The sequence below is a fragment of the Symphalangus syndactylus genome, chromosome 20 (genome assembly GCF_028878055.3).
Source record: "Symphalangus syndactylus isolate Jambi chromosome 20, NHGRI_mSymSyn1-v2.1_pri, whole genome shotgun sequence".
NCBI lineage: Eukaryota > Metazoa > Chordata > Mammalia > Primates > Hylobatidae > Symphalangus > Symphalangus syndactylus.
Genome location: NC_072442.2, coordinates 28,953,326 through 28,968,049, shown reverse-complemented (window position 1 = coordinate 28,968,049; position 14,724 = coordinate 28,953,326). Strand labels below are relative to the sequence as shown.

The 14,724-nt window shown below is 48.2% G+C and overlaps 2 protein-coding genes across 3 annotated transcripts in view; one reads left to right on the top strand and one right to left on the bottom strand.

The window, feature by feature from the left end:
- SUPT6H (SPT6 homolog, histone chaperone and transcription elongation factor) overlaps positions 1–14,724 on the top strand; it is a 42,363-nt gene that overhangs the window by 13,141 nt on the left and 14,498 nt on the right. For both annotated transcript variants that reach the window (XM_055256774.2, XM_063628641.1), the window contains 20 exons: positions 35–227; positions 466–550; positions 1,220–1,493; positions 2,788–2,889; positions 3,440–3,556; positions 3,909–3,998; positions 4,185–4,327; positions 6,304–6,449; positions 6,915–7,013; positions 7,762–7,891; positions 7,977–8,127; positions 8,304–8,458; positions 8,657–8,852; positions 9,615–9,754; positions 9,877–9,994; positions 12,093–12,169; positions 12,408–12,543; positions 12,842–12,979; positions 13,058–13,225; positions 14,165–14,292. In XM_055256774.2, coding sequence (XP_055112749.1) covers positions 35–227; positions 466–550; positions 1,220–1,493; positions 2,788–2,889; positions 3,440–3,556; positions 3,909–3,998; positions 4,185–4,327; positions 6,304–6,449; positions 6,915–7,013; positions 7,762–7,891; positions 7,977–8,127; positions 8,304–8,458; positions 8,657–8,852; positions 9,615–9,754; positions 9,877–9,994; positions 12,093–12,169; positions 12,408–12,543; positions 12,842–12,979; positions 13,058–13,225; positions 14,165–14,292 — 2,786 coding nt within the window. The remainder of the gene's footprint in view (positions 1–34; positions 228–465; positions 551–1,219; positions 1,494–2,787; positions 2,890–3,439; positions 3,557–3,908; positions 3,999–4,184; positions 4,328–6,303; positions 6,450–6,914; positions 7,014–7,761; positions 7,892–7,976; positions 8,128–8,303; positions 8,459–8,656; positions 8,853–9,614; positions 9,755–9,876; positions 9,995–12,092; positions 12,170–12,407; positions 12,544–12,841; positions 12,980–13,057; positions 13,226–14,164; positions 14,293–14,724) is intronic.
- LOC129469793 (single-stranded DNA-binding protein, mitochondrial-like) lies at positions 10,576–11,705 on the bottom strand. The gene has a single exon (XM_055256829.2). It carries the CDS (start codon positions 11,582–11,584, stop codon positions 11,138–11,140), a length of 447 nt encoding a protein of 148 aa, XP_055112804.1. The 5' UTR covers positions 11,585–11,705; the 3' UTR covers positions 10,576–11,137.

The window sequence follows — 14,724 nt, the reverse complement described above, 5'->3', positions numbered from 1 at the left end:
CAGATCCTGATAAGGCAGGTTTTCCCACCCCTAGCAAAAGTACCGGCGTGTCAAAAAAATGTCAGATGACGAGGACGATGACGAGGAGGAATATGGCAAGGAGGAACATGAAAAAGAAGCTATTGCGGAAGAAATCTTCCAGGATGGGGAAGGGGAAGAAGGGCAGGAGGCCATGGAGGCCCCCATGGCTCCTCCAGAGGAGGAGGAGGAAGATGATGAGGAGTCAGGTATGTTATATTAGGCAGGGAAGCCAGTGTTTGGATGGGTGTTGGGATTTCCTGGCCCATGGGAACAGGGTGAAAACCATTCTTTAGCTGCATCCCCCAGCATTTGACACAAAGAAGTTCCTTTTCAGGAGCTTCCCTTCTCTGTTGCTCACTGGCCACTCACATAGTAGGAACCAAAGCAATTTAGTCCTGGCTCAGCCCCTGACTCTGAGCCCCAACCCCTCCTTTTCCTCCCCAGATATTGACGACTTCATTGTGGATGATGATGGACAGCCTCTGAAAAAACCTAAGTGGCGGAAAAAGCTTCCTGGATACACAGACGCGTGAGTGGGGTCTGGTACAAGGTGGGGATAAAGTGATTGAGTGGGCCCAGTCAGGAAGGAGGAGGTCAGAGGCCTTTGCCAAAAATGGGGCATTCCCAACTTGCAGCCATTTTGCTTCCCTGCCTCAAATAACCTCTACCAGGCAGTGATTTCAGACTGCTCCTGGAAGCCCTGGGAGCTGTCTCTGCACTCTAGGGCTACTGTGGGATTGGAGTAGAGCCCCACATGGGCAAGGCTCCAGCATTCCTCTTCCGCCTACAGCTCCATGTTTATTCAATTATATATATATTGACATTCTTAATATAATTTTGTTGAAAGATAAATGCCCGCGTCACAATTTACAAATTTGAAAGCTTTTGCTCTAAGGGAATGCTGTAATGCCTTAGCAGAAGATGGGTCCACTGAGCAAGATTTAGACCCATCTGCTCTGTTGCTATTTGATTGCTGTCACTTGAAGGTGGCAAAGATGAGCTTTTTATTCTTCCATATACAAGTTTGCCCAGAAATATCCCCCAATGAAGCCTTTCGTCCACAGTGAATATGGTTATTTTGTTTACCTTCCTCCTAACCCTCTCAGTTCCCTTGGGACAAGTAAAGGATCTATGCAAGGGCTGCATTTCTCTCCTCTCACCCGAACCTGAGCCAACTGCCTCTTGCTGCCACCTACAGGGCCCTGCAAGAAGCCCAGGAAATCTTCGGTGTGGACTTTGACTATGATGAATTTGAGAAATACAATGAGTATGATGAAGAACTGGAGGAAGAGTATGAGTATGAGGATGATGAGGCTGAGGGTGAAATCCGAGTGCGCCCCAAGAAGACCACCAAGAAGCGTGTGAGCCGTAGGAGCATCTTTGAAATGTATGAGCCCAGTGAGCTAGAAAGCAGCCACCTCACAGATCAGGACAATGAAATCCGAGCCACTGACCTGCCTGAGAGGTTCCAGGTAAAAAAACCACCAGCCTCTGCTCTTCTACCAATCCGTAATTACCTTGTAGCCAAGAAATAATCTAGCAAAAGTCTGGCATTGAGTATCCAGCACAGGCTTTGAACCTCATCTCACCCGGGGCCTGGGAAATCCAGCTCTTAGAGAAGGGAAGATAGACTCTACCTTGCTTACGGTTCTAGAAATACTGTTTTCTTTAGAAATCTGTGAAATGCAGTCTGGGTGCTGTGGCTTACACCTGTAATCCCAGCACTTTGGGAGGCCAGGATGGCAGATTGCTTGAGTCCAGGAACTCAAGACCAGCCTGGGCAACATAGGGAGACCTTGTCTCTACAACAAAATACAAAAAACTAGCTGGTTGTGATGGTGCACACCTGTAGTTTCAGCCACTCAGGAGGCTGAGTTGGGAAGATTGCTTGAGCTTGGGAGGTCACGGCTGCAGTGAGCCATCATTGCACCACTGCACTGCAGCCTAGAAGCAGACTCTGTCTCAAAAAAAAAAAAAAAAAAAAAAAACTATGAAATGCTTATGGCCACGGTGGTTCACACCTGTAATCCCAGCACTTTGGGAGGCCAAGGTGGGTGGATCACCTGAGGTCAGGAGTTCGAGACCAGCCTGGCCAACATTGTGAAACCCCGTCTCTACTAAAAATGCAAAAAATTAGCTGGGCGGCCAGGCGCGGTGGCTCACGCCTGTAATCCTAGCACTTTGGGAGGCCAAGGCGGGTGGATTGCCTGAGCTCAGGAGTTAGAGGCCAGCCTGGGCAACATGGTAAAACCCTGTCTCTACTAAAATACAAAAAAAAAAAATTAGCTGGGTATGACAGCATGCACCTGTAAGCCGTTACTTGGGAGGTTGAGGCAGGAGAATTCCTTGAACTTGGGAGTCGGAGGTTACAGTGAGCCGAGATCGCACCATTGCACTCCAGCCTGGGCAACAGAGCGAGACTCCATCTCAAAAAAAAAAAAAAAAATCAGCTGGGCGTGGTGGCGGGCACCTGTGATCCTAGCTACTCAGGAGGCTGAGGCAGGAGAATCATTTGACCTCTGGAGGTGGAGGTTGCAGTGACCCTGGATCGCGCCATTGTGTTCCAGCCTAAGCAACAAGTGCGAGACACCATCTCAAAAAAAAAAAAGAAATGCTTATTTCATGCCAGAACAACACTGGTATGGCATTTGTAGAACAATACTGGAAATGTGCACTTGATCACATGTTTCTGTCCAAAAAGGTATGTTTTTCTTAAGTGAGACACAAGATAAAGTCAGTCTCACCCTGTTGTCTTACCCACTGCAGCTCCGCTCCATCCCAGTCAAGGGGGCTGAAGATGATGAACTAGAAGAAGAAGCTGACTGGATCTATAGGAATGCTTTTGCCACACCAACCATTTCTCTCCAGGTACGCAAAAAAGATCCTTAGGTTTTGACATGAACCAAAAGACACTTCATCAAGATGGGGAGTTCTTCCTCCCCTATTTCATACATCTGTGTGCCTGGTATAGAAAACTGTGTGTATGGCCGGGCACGGTGGCTCACGCTTGTAATCCCACCACTTTGGGAGGCCGAGGCGGGCGGATCACGAGGTCAGGAGATCGAGACCACGGTGAAACCCCGTCTCTACTAAAAATACAAAAAATTAGCCGGGCGTGGTGGCGGGCGCCTGTAGTCCCAGCTACTCAGAGAGGCTGAGGCAGGAGAATGGCGTGAACCCGGGAGGCGGAGCTTGCAGTGAGCCGAGATCGCGCCACTGCACTCCAGCCTGGGTGCGAGACTCTGTCTCAAAAAGAAAAAAAAGAAAACTGTGTGTATGTAGTCCCAACAAGTGTGTGTATATGAGAAAAATTTTTTAGATTTCATCTAGAAAGGTTATCCTTTGTTATTAAACAATCTTGTATGGTAAGACAAACCAAGTAAACATTGTCCTGCTATTTCTTTATTTTCCACTGTAGGAAAGCTGTGATTACCTAGACCGAGGGCAGCCAGCCAGCAGCTTCAGTCGGAAAGGGCCCAGCACAATTCAGAAGATCAAAGAGGCCCTGGGCTTCATGCGAAATCAGCATTTTGAGGTAACACCTCAAGCTCTGGTGGCCCATTAGTGAGAAATTTAGTTAGGGGATGAGGGAAAAGATAGTTACCTAAATGAAGTGGGAGTCCCCTTCCCCTATCCCCTATCCATGACTCAACAAGTGTTAGGACCAGCAGAGACCCTAGTGATCATAAGAACAATGCTACCCTGTCTGCAGCTTTATTTTCTCCTATTGAGGAAAGCACCAGGCCCTAGAAGGGCTGTGAGGGAGGCCAGGCTTCTGACTGTTGAATTTCCTGGAGCTGTTTCTCCAGGAAGTCATTATCTACTGACAGAGAGGATCTTAGCAAATCTGTCTTCTCTGAGTGACTGCAGTCTCTTTGCCATCCTAGGTGCCTTTTATTGCCTTCTATCGAAAGGAGTATGTGGAGCCTGAGTTGCACATCAATGACCTGTGGAGAGTCTGGCAGTGGGATGAAAAGGTAATGTGGATCCGTGGCCCCCAAGAGGTGTGGGCCAGGGAAGGCACCATTACTACCAGGATACCACAAACCCAAACCTCCCAGCCCTATCTAGTCCCCCCAACTAGGTTTTCTGGTAAGGAACAGAGCAGCCTTGAGTCTCCAGGGCTGAACACAAGCTCTCATTCCTGCCCTACTTCACCTTAGTGGACCCAGCTGCGGATCCGTAAAGAAAACTTAACACGGCTGTTTGAGAAGATGCAGGCTTATCAGTATGAACAGATCTCTGCTGACCCTGACAAACCTCTTGCTGATGGCATCCGGGCTCTGGACACCACTGACATGGAGAGGTAAAACATGCGGCGTTTATTCCATTATGGGAAGCCCTCAGACCCAAGGCTGGCCCTGCAGGAGCACTGTTAAACCTTGGAGAATGTGTAGCACAGGGCCCCATCCCTTAGAAATCCAACTTGTCAACCAGGCACAGTGGCTCACGCCTGTAATCCCAGCACTTTGGGAGGCCGAGGCGGGCAGATCACTTGAGGTCAGGAGTTCAAGATCAGCCTGGCCAGCATGGTGAAACCCCATCTCTACTAAAAATACAAAAAATTAGCTGGGCGTCGGGACAGGTGCCTGTAATTCCAGCTACTCGGGAGGCTGAGGCAGGAGAATTGCTTGAATCTAGGATGCAGAGGTCACAGTGAGCCAAGATCATGCCACTGTACTCCAGCCTGGGCGACAGAGCTAGACTCCATCTCAAAAAAAAAAAAAGAAAGAAAAAGGAGGCCAGGCGCAGTGCCTCATGCCTGTAATCCCAACACTTTGGAAGGCTGAGGTGGGCAGATCACCTGAGGTCAGGAGTTCAAGACCAGCTTGGCCAACATGGTGAAACCCCGTCTCTACTAAAAATACAAAAAATTAGCTGGGGCCGGGCGCGGTGGCTCACGCTTGTAATCCCAGCACTTTGGGAGGCCGAGGCGGGCGGATCACGAGGTCAGGAGATCGAGACCACGGTGAAACCCCGTCTCTACTAAAAATACAAAAAATTAGCCGGGCGCGGTGGCGGGCGCCTGTAGTCCCAGCTACTCGGAGAGGCTGAGGCAAGAGAATGGCGTGAACCCGGGAGGCGGAGCTTGCAGTGAGCCGAGATTGCGCCACTGCACTCCAGCCTGGGCGACAGAGCGAGACTCCGTCTCAAAAAAAAAAAAAAAAATTAGCTGGGTGTGATGGCAGGCACCTGTAATCCCAGCTACTCAGGAGGCTGAGGCAGGAGAATTGCTAGAACCTGGGAGGTGGAGGTTGCAATGAGCCGAGATGGTGCCATTGCACTCCAGCCTGGGTGACGAGCAAAACTCCATCTCAAAAAAAGAAAAAAAGAAAAGGGGCTGGGCGTGGTGGCTCACACCTGTAATCCCAGCACTTTGGGAGGCTGAGGTGGGCAGATCACCTGACATCAGGAGTTTGAGACCAACCTGGCCAACATGGTGAAACCCCGTCTCTACTAAAAATACAAAAATTAGTCGAGTGTGGTGGTGCGTGCCTGTGATCCCAGCTACTCGCGAGGCTGAGGCTGGAGAATCTCTTAAACCCAGGAGGTGGAGGTTACAGTGAGCCGAAATCACGCCATTACACTCCAGCCTGGGTGACAAGAGCAAGACCCCATCTCAAAAAAATAAATAAATAAGATATGGTCTAGGGCTATCATGTATCTTGGTTTTGTTTTGGTTTTTGGTTTTTGTTTTTTTTTGAGACAGAGTCTGTCGCCCAGGTTGGAGTGCAGTGGTGCGATCTTGGCTCACTGCAAGCTCCACCTCCCAGTTTCATACCATCTGCCTCAGCCTCCCAAGTAGCTGGGACTACAGGCGCCTGCCACCATACCCAGCTAGTTTTTTGTATTTTTAGTAGAGATTGGGTTTCACCGTGTTAGCCAGGATGGTCTCTATCTCCTGACGTCGCGATCCCTCCGCCTTGGCCTGCCAAAGTGCTGGGATTACAGGCATGAGCCACTGCACCCAGCTATGTGTCTTTAAAAAAAAAAAAAGAAATGGTCTTTCTCTGTTGGCTAGGATGGAGAGCAGTGGTGTGGTCACAGTTCACGGCAGCCTCAACCTCCCAGGTTCAGGTGATCATCCTGCCTCCAGTCTGGGCAACAGAGTGAGACCCTGTCTCAGAAAAATGATAACAATAGTAATAATAATTGGAAAAAACTGGTTGGGATCCCATTTTAGTTGGGATACTGCCTTTTGGGAATTGGACCTCTTGTAGCCAAATTGGGATATACCCTTTCTGCAGTGATGACTGAAACCTTATGTCTCTTCCCTTTCAGGCTCAAGGATGTCCAATCAATGGATGAGCTGAAAGATGTCTACAACCATTTTCTTCTTTATTATGGCCGAGACATCCCTAAGATGCAGAACGCCGCCAAAGCTAGCCGCAAGAAGCTGAAGCGTGTCAGGGAAGAGGGAGATGAAGGTTAGTGCTGGAAAAGAAAATCCAGATTTGATGGCCGTACATGATGGCTCACGCATGTAATCCCAGCATTTTGAGATGCCAAGGTGGGTGGATCACCTGAGGTCAGGAGCTCGAGACCAGCCTGGCCAACATGGTGAAACCCCATCTCTACTAAAAATACAAAAGTAGCCAGGCTAGGTGGCACATGCCGGTAATCCCAACTGCTCGGGAGGCTGAGGCATGCCTGAACCTAGAGGTGGTTGTTGCAGTGAGCTGAGATCATACCGCTGCACACCAGCCTGGGCAACAAACCGAGGCTCTATCTCAAAAAAAAAAAAAGAAAGAAAACCTGGGAGACTTGACAGCCCGTGGCATCTTGAAGGAGGCCCTTGGCTGGGTACCCTTTGAGGCTTCTCTCCTAATGTGTCAGATCGTTGGGGGTGATTGGAAACTAGAACCCTAAATCTCCCCATGTTTTCTTCCCAGGTGAAGGTGAGGAGGCAGAAGATGAGGAGCAGAGGGGGCCCGAGCTCAAGCAAGCCTCTCGCCGAGACATGTACACCATCTGCCAGAGTGCTGGGCTAGGTAAAAGCTAGCTGCTTTGGGATTTAGGCATTCTAGCCTGAGCAGGGGGAGTTACCCAGAAAAAAGACTGGTAGGTAGGAAAAAGAAGGGCTATCTGGGTCAATCACCAATCCAATCCTGAACCAGCCTATTACCTGGTCTTCAAAAATACTTCCTCTCCACACCCATTCCCGCCTCATAGTGATGGTTCAGCCTCTCCCTAATTTCCTGAGATAATGGGAAACTCATGATTGGAGGGAGAGAGTCCAGTCTGTCTGTTTCTTCTGCCTTATAACAGCCCATCAAGTGTTTAAAATCCGTTTTTTCATTGTTCTTTGACCACCTGGTCCTGCTCATTCATGGCCTGTTTAAATTCCAGTGCCTTAGCTGGGCACAGTGCTCACGCATGTAATCCCAGCACTTTGGAGGTCAAAGTGGGAGGATCACTAGAGCCCAGGAGTTGGAGGCCAGCCTGGTCAACATAGCAAAACTCTACAAAAAATACAGAAAAAATTAGCCAGGAGTGGTGGGACACACCTGTAGTCCCAGCTACTCGGGAAAGCTGAAGTGGGAGGATCACCTGAGCCCAGGAGGTTAAGGCTTCAATGAGCCATGATCACACCACTGCACTTTAGCCTGGGCAACAGAGCGAGACCGTCTCAGGAAAATAAAAAAGGCTAGTTCCCAGAATTCCAACTCCAGATTCTGAAAGCCAAGAGGTTTATCAGCCCATCTGCTGCCTTACCCTTCACTCTTCTGTTTGCTTTAGATGGCCTGGCCAAAAAGTTTGGGCTTACTCCAGAGCAGTTTGGGGAGAACCTGCGGGACAGCTACCAGCGGCACGAGACAGAGCAGTTTCCCGCGGAGCCCTTGGAGCTAGCCAAGGATTATGTTTGCAGGTAGGCATGCAGCAGGTGGCTGACAGGAGGAGGGGCCTGAGGACCACAACACCCTGGTCCTGTAGCTGCACCATTTTCCCCACAGCCAGTTCCCTACTCCGGAAGCTGTGCTAGAAGGCGCCCGCTACATGGTAGCCCTGCAGATTGCCCGTGAGCCCCTTGTCCGGCAGGTGCTGAGGCAGACCTTCCAAGAGAGAGCCAAGCTAAATATAACCCCCACCAAGAAAGGTAGAAAGGTGAGCTGAGTGAAGGGCTTTGATCCAAGATGTGCCCCAGCTCTTTCTTTGATTGGCCTGAGTTTGTTGCGTTCCACTTCACTGAGTTGTGTGTCTGAAAGCAGAAAGGCTGTCTTTTCTCCTGGGGCCTGGCCCAGCCCATCCACAGGCTCATGATTCCCCCTTCGTGTGTGCAGGATGTGGATGAGGCCCACTATGCCTATTCCTTCAAGTATTTAAAGAACAAGCCTGTTAAGGAACTGAGAGATGACCAGTTTCTCAAGATATGCCTGGCAGAAGACGAAGGGCTCCTCACCATTGACATCAGCATAGATATGAAGGGAGTGGAAGGGTAAGCAGAGCCCTGGGCTGGCAACTCTGTAGGGAAGGCCTGGTGAGGAGTCTGGTGGAGGGAAGGGCCCCTCAGGAGTGGGGAACCACAGTTTCAGAGTTGAGCAGGCTTTTGTCTCTGGCTTGCTTAGAATGTTCATGGACATTGGGTGTCACCTTTTCTCCATTCCTGACACCATAGCTTTGTGTCTCTTCTCAGCTATGGCAATGACCAGACATATTTTGAAGAGATAAAACAGTTTTACTACCGAGATGAGTTCAGCCACCAGGTGCAGGAGTGGAACCGGCAGCGCACCATGGCCATCGAACGGGCTTTACAGCAGTTCCTCTATGTGCAGATGGCCAAAGAACTCAAGAACAAGCTGCTGGCTGAAGCCAAGGAATATGTCATAAAGGTGAGGACAGAGACTCATGATTTTTTTTTTTTTTCGTGACAGTCTTGCTCTGTTGCCCAGGCTGGAGTGCAGTGGCGCGATCTCGGCTCACTGCAAGCTCTGCCTCCTAGGTTGACGCCATTCTCCTGCCTCAGCCTCCCGAGTACCGGGGACTACAGGTGCCCACCACCATGCCCAGCTAATTTTTTATATTTTTAGTATAAAATATGTTATATTTTTAGTATAAAATAACGGTTTTACCGTGTTAGCCAGGATGGTCTCAATCTCCTGAACTCATGATCTGCCCGCCTTGGCCTCCCAAAGTGCTGGGATTACAGGCATGAGCCACCACGCCCAGCCGAGACTGATAATTTTTAGTAATATGATTTCCCCAAACTATAGCTGGGCATGAAGGAACCCCTTAGGAATAGTCCCATAGCTAATGGAGAAACACGGGGGGGGCAGGTGAAGCATAATCTGAGAGGGAGTGCTAACAAGGCCACAGGGGCCACCTTCAAGACTCTCTGCTCCAGGAGCTTCTTTCCTCCTCCACCCCCACTCATCCAAACATTCTTTGTTTATATCACTGTTCTCTGTATACTCTCCTGTTTCCACAAGCAAGATATGCCTTCAGGTGATAAGCCTGCCAATAGCTAGGAACATCTGCACAGAAGAGTACACACCCTCGCACATGTATGTATGAGTGTTTCCATAGCACACTTGGTGAGCCTGATGACCATAATGTCATCGTGTATGTAATATCTGTTGTGTCTCTTCCCCCAGGCCTGTAGTAGAAAGCTCTACAATTGGTTGAGAGTGGCACCCTACCGACCAGATCAGCAGGTGGAAGAAGATGACGACTTTATGGACGAGAACCAAGGGAAGGGCATTCGAGTCCTCGGCATTGCTTTCTCCTCTGCCAGGTAACAGCTTATTTTTGCCTCCCCAGCACCATCTCTTACTTGTCTAACTAATTTCATTTTTCTCTCATTCATAACTTCACGTTGCTGATTATTGCACTCTTGTTTTTCTGTCTGTCTGGCAGAGACCACCCTGTGTTCTGCGCCCTGGTCAATGGTGAAGGAGAAGTGACAGACTTCCTTCGACTGCCCCATTTTACCAAACGGCGAACTGCATGGAGAGAGGAAGAGCGGGAGAAGAAGGCAAGTGGCTAGGACGAGGATACTAAGTGTACATCTGGAGTATGTCTTATGATTCAGTGGAGATAAGTGTTTATGGTCTAAGCAACATCCTATGCAAGACTGATTGTGTCTGATCTGGTCACTGACTTGTCCCCTGGGATGCCTCACTTCCATGAGCAGTAGATGGCACTCAAGTTATCTGGTACAGGATTTGCTTCTGGCTTGAGGCCAGTTCGTAGGCCTTGTGTGCTTCTGGAGTTGCTTTAACTGCCTCTTTTCTTACCAGCATCTGGGTCAGGCTGTTCCAGCAGCTGAAAGCCACTGAGGCATGAAGCCAGCCTTTTCCCTGCTTTAGCCTTTCAGGGTCTCTTTTTTCCAGGGAAAGAAGACTTTCAATTCATTTGGTTGGTATATTTCTGAATTTTGTTTATCCTAATGGTATCTGTACTGTCTTTCAGTTTTGTTGACAGAGCCCCATTCTTGAAAGAAAAACTTCTTAAGAAACAACTATTTTTTAAATTTTATTATTATCATTATTATTATTATCATCATCATTATTATTATTATTATTATTGAAACAGAGTCTTGCTCCGTCGCCAGGCTGGAGTGCAGTGGCAAGAACTCACCTCACTGCAGCCTCTGCTTCCCAGGCTCAAGTGATCCTCCTGCCTTCCAAGTAGCTGGGACCAGAGGCGTGCACCACCACGCCTGGCTAATTTTTGTATTTTTTGTAGAGACAAGGTTTCACCATGTTGCCTAGGCAGGTGTCAAACTCCTAGACTCAAGTGATCCATCTGCCTCAGCCTCCCAAATGCTGGGATTACAGGTGTGAGCCACTGCACCCAGCCCTTAAAATCTTGAAATGGAGATCAGAATATCTAATAGTCCTAACTACTCACATTTTAGCAGAAGTCACACCACAAATGAAATAGCCACAAAAGGAGGACATACAGGAGTGTGAGGCACTGGAAAGTAAATCATAAGAAACTGGACATCTTTAAGCTGAAGGAAATCATACTTAACCATGTTGACCTTTTCTTTTTTTTTTTCTTTTTTTTTTTACGTAAAAGAGTATTTTAATTCTTGTCCTTGGGAGCGATAAAGATTATACATGACTTGGAAATGAGACTGTACCAAATGATGGCCAAAGAAGAATCATCCTTTCTACTCCTTCTCTTTCGTCTGGTCACTCAGAAATATAATATTATCAGCTATGATTGTTGTTGCTTGTCGCCTCACATTATTTTTATCCATGTATTCACCATAGTCTATTTTCCCTTCCAAATAAATTCGAGACCCCTTTTTCACATGCTGATATGCCACGTCTCTGAGGCCTGGCCAGAATACTGATATTCTGTGCCATGTTGTCTTTTGAGTGATATCACCCAATTGGTAAACTTCACTGTCCCCGGATCGCCACATCTCATTAGTTGCTAGAGAAAATATTGTGACTGGATTTTTTCCTTCCACCTGTCTCAAGACAGGGTCCTGACCCACTCGCCCAAGTAACTGCACACGATTCAAGGATCTTTCAAGAACCAAACTGATAGTTGTTTCGGACTCATGTCTTACAAACTGACGAAGTACCTGTAATACAGGTCTTCGAAACATGGCTTCTATTTTCTTTTCTTACAGTCTAATCTTTAGGCTCTTCCTGACGCTCTAACCCGAGCAGCCCAGCCACGCAGGGGATCACTTCCGGTGCACAGGGAACGCAAAGCTCGCTAGAGGAAAAAGGCCATGTTGACCTTTTCAAAGGGCCCTCACCCAAAAGAGTGCAGCTATTAGTTCTTTGTTTTGCTTCATCAAAACTAGAACCAATGGCTAAGTATTAGATTTTGGTTTACAATAAAAAAGAACGGTTTCCTAACCTCATCCTTGCGACCTAGCCAGTGGCAGCTAGTACCACTGCAGTGCAGTTCTAGTCAGTGGAATTATTAAGCCGAGGCAGGGTTGGCCAACTTTCAGGAAGAGGTGGGAATAGTTCCTTGGTAGCACCTTGGACCAGATATCTTCTGAAGACTTCCAGTTCTTACAAGATCTCCAATATAGGGAGACAGAATTTCCTGAAATCTTTACATCCTCAGAGCCATTCAGCTTCAATTTTCTTTCAATCCAGGCTCAAGATATTGAAACGCTAAAGAAATTTCTCCTGAATAAGAAGCCTCATGTAGTGACAGTTGCAGGAGAGAACAGGTAGGTAGGGATTAGACCACACCTGGTTTAAGGCTGTGACCCAACTCATCCCTTATTATTGAATCTGGCATATGCCCATAACAGATGGGGCTTGTGCTTGTGCGGGGAGTGTCCCTGGGGATGTTTGACCTCATTTTCTTCAAAGCCCTTTCCTCCCCTACCTCTTCACCCCCAAGGCAGTCATAAGACTGTCCATCCCTAAGAAAACGTATTCATTGACCAACACTCATCCCACCAGGGACGCCCAGATGTTGATTGAAGATGTGAAGCGCATTGTACATGAGCTGGACCAGGGCCAGCAGCTGTCATCTATTGGGGTAGAGCTGGTTGACAACGAGTTGGCCATTCTCTATATGAACAGCAAGAAGTCAGAGGTAATGCTGGAGCCCCACCCTTAGGGCCTGCCCAGGCAAGTGCTATTAATCCCAAAGAGGTTAAATTGGGAAACAAAGGTTATCAGGGGCACAGGACCATACCTGTGTACTTATCCATGCAGAAGTTCCCCGTTTTGCAGTTATGGTTCAGATTGGGAGTCCCAGAAATTAAATTGGTCTCAGGAAAAAAGATCCCAGAGAAGCAGAGAAAATGATTTAAACCAGAATGGTTTGGATTTCCTCTTGATGTTGTAGCTGAGGGGATTTTAAGGCCCTGCTGACCCTCGTTTGACTCTAGGCAGAGTTCCGGGATTACCCTCCAGTGCTGAGACAGGCCGTCTCCCTGGCACGGCGCATCCAGGACCCTCTGATTGAATTTGCCCAGGTGTGCAGTTCCGACGAAGACATCCTGTGTCTTAAGTTTCACCCCTTGCAGGTGAGTAGGATTTGACGGGCAGGCTCGGGTGAAGGGAAAGGCAGAGTAACCTTACTCCTGCCTGCTGAATGTCAACAGGAGCATGTGGTGAAAGAGGAGCTGCTCAACGCCTTGTACTGTGAATTTATCAACCGAGTCAATGAGGTCGGGGTCGATGTCAACCGTGCCATTGCCCACCCTTACAGCCAGGCCTTGATCCAGTATGTTTGTGGCCTGGGACCTCGGAAAGGGACCCACCTCCTGAAGGTAGGATTGGGGTGAATTCAGAAATTTTAAAACTTGCCATTTCAGGCCGGGCGCCGTGGCTCACGCCTGTAATCCCAGCACTTTGGGAGGCCGAGGCGGGCGGATCACAAGGTCAGGAGATCGAGACCATCCTGGCTAACATGGTGAAACCCCATCTCTACTAAAAATACAAAAAATTAGCTGGGCGTGGTGGCGGGCTCCTGTAGTCCCAGTTACTGGGGAGGCTGAGGCAGGAGAATGGTGTGAACCCGGGAGGTGGAGCTTGCATTGAGCCGAGATCGCGCCACGGCACTCCAGCTTGGGTGACAGAGCGAGACTCTGTCTCAAAAAAAAAAAAAAAAAAAAAAAACTTGCCATTTCATTGAATATGAATATATACATTGTCTCAGTATAATTTGACAGATCAGGAGGACCAAGGTCAGTGACTTGTCCAAAATCACTCAGCTAGTGAGAGTCAAGAGTCTGACTTCAGACCCAGTTGGCCAAAGCTGTGCCCCTCACTGCTGCTTGCACCACCACGCCCAGCTAATTTTTTGTATTTTTAGTAGAGACGGGGTTTCACTATGTTGGCCAGGCTGGTCTCAAACTCCTGACCCCAGGCGATCCACCTGCCTCAGCCTCCCAAAGTGTTGGGATTACAGGCATGAGCCACTGCGCCCGGCCAACTAGTGTTAACTTGTAACTTATAAGCCGTACATTAGTTGTATATGGTCTTTGGTGTAGGTATAACATCATTTGTTTGTTATTTTCCCATTTAAAGCAAAGCTTTTTTTTTCTTTTTTTTTTTTTTTAATTTTGAGTGGTCAATAGCATGCTATAGTGCTCAACTAGATACTGGGTGGGACAGAGTTTTTGTTATGAGGGTTTAATAGAGACTGGAACAGTCTGGGAAGGTGGGGCCTCCCTACTGCCCTGGCTCAGTCCAGCTCTTTCCTCCAGATCCTGAAGCAGAACAACACCCGGCTCGAGAGCCGGACCCAGCTGGTCACCATGTGCCACATGGGTCCCAAAGTCTTCATGAATTGCGCTGGCTTCCTCAAGATCGACACAGCCTCCCTGGGGGACAGGTGATGCCCTCTGCCTGGATGGGGCAGGAGGAATTCCCTTGGGGGCTTTGTTTTCAGGTTTCAGGGGTTAGGGCTATCAAAGGACCACAAGCCATTTTAACTTAGGAAATGTTTTAAAGAAAAGGTAAGGAACTTTATTCAGTCAAGAGCCCCTGACCTATGGAAAAGATCGGTTCAATTATGTGAAACATTTTCCGTGTGAGAGAAACATAAAAAGTACCAGCTTAGCTTATAAATTAAGCATGGAAAACACAAGATTTTGTTCAGTAAACACAAACTTGCTTTTTTATTAGTATAGTTTGTTGTGGCCAGATAAGGGTGGGAATAGCAGGGGCAATGAAAAAGGAGTTTGGGGGTATGAAGAGATAAGGAAGGGGGAGAGAGGTTTGGTATGTTTTGAGATGATGTTATTAAGAGAAAGTTCTATTCACT

Coding starts and splice junctions, on each gene's coding strand:
- LOC129469793 (XM_055256829.2), bottom strand. CDS start 11,584: ATGTTTCGAAGACCTGTATTACAGGTACTTCGTCAGTTTGTAAGACAT.